The sequence below is a fragment of the Monoraphidium neglectum genome (assembly GCF_000611645.1).
Source record: "Monoraphidium neglectum strain SAG 48.87 unplaced genomic scaffold scaffold02668, whole genome shotgun sequence".
Classification (NCBI taxonomy): Eukaryota; Viridiplantae; Chlorophyta; class Chlorophyceae; order Sphaeropleales; family Selenastraceae; genus Monoraphidium; species Monoraphidium neglectum.
In genome coordinates, this window is record NW_014010960.1 from 1 (window position 1) to 7,466 (window position 7,466).

A 7,466-nucleotide genomic window follows, 5' to 3' on the forward strand; every position below is an offset into this window, starting at 1 on the left:
CCCTCAAGCCGGGGGCCGCACCTTCTTGCCGAGCCGGTCCTTGTGCTTGGGGAAGATGCTGTTGTAGAGCAGGCTCTGGCCCGCGCTGACGCTGTAGGCCACCATGTTCTTGGCCTTGAACCAGTCCAGGAACTCCTGGCGGGGGGGGCGCGCGGGGGACGTGGGGGAGAGCAGGGCTGAGGGCTTGCAGCAAAGAGGCTGCTGGGGCCCTCACATGCACCACGTTGCCCGTCCCGGACCCAGACAGCAGCCTCCCAACCAACCTTTCTGCCGTCCAGCAGCGAGGACACAGCAGGGAGCATTGCCACGCGCCTGCTACAACCACATGCGCAAGGACCAGCGGAGGGCGCAGAAGCTACCGCTGCGACAACTTCGTTGCTGCCCGCAGCTGGCACGACAGCGCCATCGCCTGCGGCGGCCGCACCGCGCCGCTTCTAGGCCGCCGACCCGGGCTTCCCTGGCGCTGCGCCCACCGTCCTGGAATTCGCGAGACCCTTGCCCTGCTTGCTATTCCTGCTGGCCTGCTGCTGCTGCTGCTGCTGCTGCTGCTGCTGCTGCTGCTGCTGCTGCTGCTGCTGCTTCTGCTCGGTCATCTCCTCGCTCCCTTCCTTGCGCGGCCCCGTCCTCCTCCGATCCCATAACCTCATGAGCGGCCCCCACCAGCCGCTGTTCATTGGCCACGGCAGCCTGCCCGTCGCCGCCCGCACCACCGCCGTCCACAAAGTACTCGTCCGCGAGGACGTCCTCCCCCTGCCAGTGTCCACAGCGGCGGTGACAGGGGCGTTGATGTCAAAGCATGCCGCTGCCGCCGCCTGCGCAGCCGCCACCTTGGCGGCCGCCTCTGGGCTTGAGAGGCTGGTGTCGCGTGCAACCAGCTCCGGCGCGCAGCCAGCTCAGGGTGATGCGCCACCCGCCTTTCCGACTGCCGCTTGGATCTCGCTGCCTTTTGGGCCATGCTCGCAACTACAAGGCCACAGTCCGCGCCCAGCGCCCGCTGCACACTGGCTCCCATAATGCACGACACCCAGGCGCTTGGGGAAAGTGGGGGAATCCTCCACTGGGGCGTGTGGATTAGGATTGATACAAGATCCCGCGGTCGCCCGCTCCTGGAGCCATCCAGGTGTGTGTGTGTGTGTGTGTGTGTGTGTGTGTGTGTGTGTGTGTGTGTGTGTGTGTGTGTGTGTGTGTGTGTGTGTATGTGTGTGCGCGCGCGCGTGTGTACGCGTGTGTGCGTGCGTGCGTGCGTCCGTGTGCGTGGGCGTGTGCGTGGTGCGTGCACGCGTGCGTGCATGCGTGCGTCCTTGTGTAGCCCATGTATTGCTGCCACTGTGCTGGGCAGCCCTGATGAAGTCCCCCTGCCAGCTTTTGCCCGACAGTACAGGGAGAGCTGGGATTGCATTGACTGTAGTACTGCGGCAGTGCCAACCAGCTCACCTTTGGCAGCACAAACGTGCCCTGCGGGCCCAGGGCGTTCCTTACCACCCACTGTCATGTGTGCACCGCTGTGGTGCCACGTAGCTGGTGCATGTTGCATTGGCAGTGCCTGTGTGCCAGGGGCGCACGTCACAAATGGGTCAGGGCCCGCCCGCCTCATAGCCGAAGCTGCCGCGCATTTTTGTCACCAGGGCTGGAACTGGCACATGGCGTGTGAGCAGTTACCCTCCGGCACAGCAACAACGGCTCTTTGGCCCGGGGCATTGATGTGCTTGGAAACACTGGCGTCACTGCCAACCTGACCACATAACTGGCTTCAGCTCGGTGGAAGCCAATGTGCTTATAACAGTGCGCAGCAAATTGCCGAGCTGCGGCGCTTGATCACTATCATGATTCATCAAAGTTTCAAGCCCACAAGGGTGCCACAGGTTAAGGAAGAGCACTTTGTCAACACAATTTTCGGGGGCACCTTCAAGACACCGTGCACAGGGCATGTCTACCACACAAACACAAGCAACAAGCAACATGACATCAGCTTTGAGACCCATCACTGCACTGTACCAGCAACCCACACCTCAACACCGATGGCGACCGACACCTGCCTACGACGGCTTGCCCTTGCAGGCCTGCTTGTGCCCGCCCTGGTTCCAGTGCTGCTTCTGACTGCGCAAGAGAGGGACAACACAGGTGAAAGAGGTGCAAATGGGGGGCGCTGAGGTGTGCAGCACGATAAGCGCCGCACGAGCAGTCATTGTGTGTTTGGGGGGGGGGCGGGGCGGGGCAAACTCACTTGTAGCACGAAAGCCAGGTGGAACCAAGGTGTGTGCTGCAGGGGGCATGCCGCCACTGAACAAGCTTTCTGATCACTCACCATTCAGTACTGCAGTACTTCACCGCCATGCACCCAGCGCACTTGCGCAGCTTGACTCCATCGCAGCCCAGCTTCCCGCACACGGCGCACGCCGTTGTGGCTTTGCCTTTGGGCGCCGCTGGTGCAACCCTGCTGCCCGTTGCGCCTGAGCTGCCGCTGGCCTGCTGCTGCTGCTGCTGCTGCTGCTGCTGCTGCTGCTGCTGCTGCTGCTGCTGCTGCTGCTGCTGCTGCTGCTGAATGTCCTGTGCCTGTCGCTGCGCCGCCGCCTCGAGCCTTTCAACCAGCAGGTCCACGCCCGGCCTGAGAGAGCCGTCGACTGGCGCCTCACGCAGGGCAGCCGCCATGCCAGGCGCCGCCTCGGCAAGCGCGTACGCGAAAGCACTCACCCCGCCGCCGCTGCAGCTGCACGTGGCGCCTGGGGCGAGCATCGCGGCACCTATGATGCTGACAACATACGAGCCGGCGGCGCCGCCGTCGCCCGAGAGCATGTACCCCTTCACCAGCCGAACCAAAGCTGCCGCCAGCCCTGGAGTTGCCAGCAGCGCCCCCGGCTGCAGCGAAGCCCCGCCCTTCCTCCTTGGGGCAGGTGCCCTGCAGCTGCTGCAGCCACCGCCGCCGCCGCCAGTGGCGGTGGCTGAGCTGGCAGTGCAGAGGACGTGCAGCAACCCGAGTGCCGAACGGATCCCCACCTTCCCGCTCTTGGCCACAAACTCCGACCACGCCAACATGCCCGGCTGCACCTCCTGTCCGTCCAGGCTGGCTCCAGGGCTCAGCCCCGCCGTGATGCTGGCCACGACCGCGGGCCGCTTCGCCGCCTCCGCCACGAGCGCCGCGGCGGCGGGCTCCCCTCCCGCGGCCACTATGCTGCTGAGTGAGACCAGGGCCTGTTGGGACACCTCGGGGTACCGCTGCGGCCGTGCCATCACGCCGCACAGGCGCCGCACTGCGGTGCCCCCGCACGCCTCCCACACCGCCGCTGCGCGCGAGCGGCTGCCGCTCCCCGCTGGGGGCTCCTCGCCGGCGGTCGGCCAAGTGAGGGCCACCAGTGCCGACGTGGATTCCAGGACGCCCTCCTCGCTGTCCAGCCTGCTGACAAGGGCCTTCAGCACTTTGGGCGACCTCACCACATCCCATCCAGCGCGCGGCTCCTGCCCGCACACCCCGGCGATCAGCCCCGTCGCGTTGCGCAAACGGCGGGCATCGCCGCCCCCAGCGGCCCAGCGTGCGAGGGTGCGCAGCAGCTTGGGCCGGCGGTCGAGAACCACGGTGATCAAGGCCCGGACGGCGGGGTGCAGCGCGTCCGTGCGATTACCTGGGGCCAGAAGCGCAGCAAAGGGGGGCGCAACGTTTGGCATGAGGTCACCAACGACAGGAGATGAGCGGGTTGTTTTTGGGAGGGGGGGATTCAGGGCCGTATGCTGGGACGAGATTGGGCAGGCGCAATCGCAATGCGGTTTTTGCACCACAACCAGCAGCAGGGGGCCCAAGAAAGCTCCTGCGCAGCGCGAATGTGTGCGCGCTCAGATTGCGACAAGCCAGCAAACACATGGACGACAGCATTCTGCCCCTTCCAGCAAGTTGTCACAGCCAAGGGCCCCTCCCCGACCGCAGCGCGTGCCGCCGCGGCGTGCCCACCTGTGGACAGCAGGTTGTTCAGGAGGCCCGCGGCGGACATGACCACAACCTCCCCCGCCTCGTCGGCGTCTGCTATCGTCGCCAGGACGGCTGCCAGGTCAGCACGCCGAAGAAGATGCGCCCCCAGCCGGGACCGCCCACCCGTGAACCGCACCAGCAGCCGCAGGCACGCCTCCAGCAGGGTGCTCGCTGCCTCGAAGGCAAAGTTTGAGAGCAGAGCGGCGCCCCTGAACAGGGTGGCTTGGGGGCGGCGGTGGCTGGGGTTGGAGGCCGCGATTGCGCTGTCAGCAAGGATATCTGCCACGGCCTCAAGATCCTGGTGAAAGACGGCAAGAACGGCGTTGACTCCGCCATCCAGGACTAGAGTCTGCGGGATAGAAGGGGTCAGAAGAGGTTAAATCGCGATTGAGCCGCTCTGACCCCACCTTGCGGGGGTGGGATGCAGCATTTTAAGCAGCAGCAGCAGCAGCGGCGGCGGCAGCAGCGGCGGCGGCAGCAGCAGCAACAGCAGCAGTGGCAGTGACAGCAGAAGCAGCAGCGGCAGCAGCGGGGGCAGCGGCGGCAGCACCAGCAGCAGTATCAGCTTCGGCAGCGGCAGCAGCAGCAGCGGCGGCGTTGGCAGCGGCGACGGCAGTATGAAGCACACTGCATCATCAAGAGTGAAGCCACGCCAAATCGCGCAGGTTGTCGACACGCGCACTGATCAAAGCGCACATGAAGGAGCATGACTGCGTGGTCAAAAGTTCGCGCCGTGGGCCCCGCCTTAACCATCGCCAGCAGCGAGGGCAGCAGCCGCCGCGACGCGAGCGCCTGCCGCTGCACGGCCCGCGGGGCGCCGTTGCCGCTGTCACGGATGAGGGAGTACAGCGCCGAGCAGGCTCCTATCACCGTGCCGGCTGGCCTGGTTGGGCAAATCTGCGCACACAGGGCCTGCAGCTGGTGCTCGGGCACCGACCACGGGCCACTGTTGGCGTCGCATGTGTCATTGAGATGTTTGATTTTGTTGAAGAGGTCCAGAGGGAAGTCGCCACTGGCAGCAGCAGCTGCAAGCGCCGTGTTGGTCGCCCCAAGTGCACGCTGCACTGTGGCGGGAGCCATGGCAGCCTGGACGGGGCTTTCGCGTGACCTGCTGCTGGTTTCCATCTATTTACAGCTATAATTATGAGAACATTCCATTCCGCGACAAGCGCTGCGGGACTGCGTTCGCGGCAGCGAGCCGGTACGTGTCCAGATGGGGCTGTGACGAAATACGGCAAAGGGCTGACGTATTCAGAAAAACATAGCTCGTCGTTAATTCTCTCTAGGCCGCGCCGACGGCTGGGTGGTGACGATCGCTGGCAGGCCGGCCCAGAATGTACCGTAACAGTAGCCGATAGGTAAGGGGGCACCCGCAGACCCTTCTAGAAGTTGCCGCGCGAGCAGAAACCTAAGTAGTAATGATACGAGCGCCGTGGAACGGGCAGGGATGTTTCACTAGCCTCGACGGGCACTGTGAGACTGCTTGCCGCACCTTTGCCGAGGCTGCGCGCTCCTGGTGCGACGGTGGCGGCCGACTGCGATTCCAAGGTATTCGAGGTGTTCTTTCAAACACTTAGTCAAGGCTCCGCCTGCAGCCCCATAATGCTGGCTGTTTGTCAAACCTGGAACTCCGAGGAATGGATCCTCAGGAACCTTGGTGTACACAGCGGACGCATGCCCTTATGAATGCCATGTCCAAACTCACCGCGGTTGCAAGACCTCCAAGCCCGCGCTGTGGGGCATGGGGCCCCCTGTGACCCACTGCTCATCATACTGTACCGCTGATGCACATGTGCCCGACACCAGCCTAACCAGGCCTGCGTGTGCCGGCTGCACAGGCTGGCTCGCTGGGACCCTGAGCCGTGATGAAGCCTGGGGGGCTTCAATGTAGCACAACCAGTTGGCCCCAGGTCTGAGTGAAACGAACATCACCAGACTCACGCAATCATGTGGACGGCGCATACATGCCCTGAAAGGTGCCGATTCTGGACGAGGGCAGGACCGTAGAGGCAGCCAACACCTGCCAAGGCAACGTGGCACGCCGGAAGCGTGCGGCACATGGGGACGCCTGTCGCAACATGGGGACGCCTGCCGCACTGCAGCTTATCCTGTGTCGCCACACCAGTGTTGCATGCCTGACCAGTGAGGCACAGCCTGCACTGCCGGCGTTGCGCCGCAGATGGTGCGCTGGTGTTGCAAGGGTTTGACGCCCCCCCCCCCCCGCTGCGTGCTCTGGGTGTACACGCGGCTTAGCGAGGCGGCTGTTGACAATTTGATGAAGTTGCTACAAATAATAATCCCGCTGCCGCCCTGATGGGCTCGGCTGGGTTGCTGCCCGCTGACTCGCTTGCGTCGAAAGAAGGGACCTCTCGGGACGTGCGACAATGTCACGGGCAGGTGTGATTTAACAACAGAGGGAACTGCCAAAGGACACAGCAGCGAGCATTGCCACGCGCCTGCCAAGCCACCCTGCGCCAGGACCAGCGCAGGGCGCAGCAGCTACCGCCGCGACCGCTTGCTGCCCGCAGCTGGCGGGACAGCGGCATCGCCGGCGGCGGCCGCCCCGCGCCGCTTCTTGGCCACCGCCCCCGGCTCCTCTGGCGCTGCAGGCGCCGCTGCCGTCGCCTTGGCACCTGCCGCACCCTTGCCCTGCTTGCCCTTCCCCCTGGCCTGCTGCTGCTGCTGCTGCTGCTGCTGCTGCTGCTGCTGCTGCTGCTCCTGCTGCTGTTCCTGCTCGGTCCCCTCCTCCCCCTCTTCCTCCCGCGCGGGCCCGTCTTCCTCCGATCCCGCGACCTCATGAGCCAACCCCACCAACCGCTGTTCACTCGCCACAGCACCCTGACCGGCGCCGCCCGCATCACCGCCGTCCCCAAAGTAGTCATCCGCGAGGACTTCGTCCCCGTGCCAGTGGTCCACGGCGGCGGTGACGGGGGCGTTGATGTCAAAGCGCGCCGCCGCAGCCTCCTCTGCGGCCGCCACCTTGGCGGCGGCCTCTGCCCCTGAGAGGCCGAGGCGGTCGCGGGAGGCTGGGCAGTCCTCCATTGGGGCCAGCTCGCCCGATGCTGCCTGCACGATGACACGGACGCGCGCATTTTTGTGTGTGTGTGTGTGTGTATGTGTGTGTGTGTGTGTTTGCTTGTTTGTGTGCGTGTGTATGTGTGTGCGCAAGCGCACGCGCGAGTACGTGCGCAGGCGCACGCACGCCTGTGTGTGCATGTGTTGTGTGCGTGCATGTGTTCATTTGTGTGCGGGACGCGAGTGCGTGCAGGGGCTTACAGGCAGGTAAGGACAGGGGAGGGGTGGAAGTGCTGCAGGCGGAGGCTTCGAATGGAAAGAGAGTGGGCTACTCTCTGCTGCCCTTGCTGACTGGCAGTGCGCAGTCAAGGCGCCCAGATGCGCTCCTGCACCTGCGTCCCCCCCCCCAAGCGTTCGCCCACGACGATGCGCCGTTACCCGACCCTTTCAGCCTCACGTACCTGCCCCACAAAGTCGTCAAAGGGTTTTGCAG

At 64.9% G+C, this 7,466-nt stretch overlaps 3 protein-coding genes across 3 annotated transcripts; all 3 read right to left on the reverse strand.

The window, feature by feature from the left end:
- Positions 1-3: 3 nt before the first annotated feature.
- MNEG_11276 (hypothetical protein) lies at positions 4-593 on the reverse strand (the record flags this gene model as incomplete). The annotated part of the gene is made up of 2 exons (XM_014040250.1): positions 4-135; positions 474-593. 2 exons carry the CDS (start codon positions 591-593, stop codon positions 4-6), a joined length of 252 nt encoding a protein of 83 aa, XP_013895704.1.
- Positions 594-2,036: 1,443 nt separating this feature from the next.
- Positions 2,037-4,388, reverse strand: MNEG_11277 (hypothetical protein; the record flags this gene model as incomplete). Its single annotated transcript, XM_014040251.1, has 5 exons — positions 2,037-2,097; positions 2,306-2,799; positions 2,995-3,617; positions 3,941-4,197; positions 4,366-4,388. 5 exons carry the CDS (start codon positions 4,386-4,388, stop codon positions 2,037-2,039), a joined length of 1,458 nt encoding a protein of 485 aa, XP_013895705.1.
- Positions 4,389-6,457: 2,069 nt separating this feature from the next.
- MNEG_11278 (hypothetical protein) lies at positions 6,458-7,024 on the reverse strand (the record flags this gene model as incomplete). The annotated part of the gene is made up of 1 exon (XM_014040252.1): positions 6,458-7,024. A coding segment is annotated over one exon (567 nt), but the record flags the coding sequence as incomplete, so codon positions are not given.
- Between the last annotated feature and the right edge of the window lie 442 nt (positions 7,025-7,466).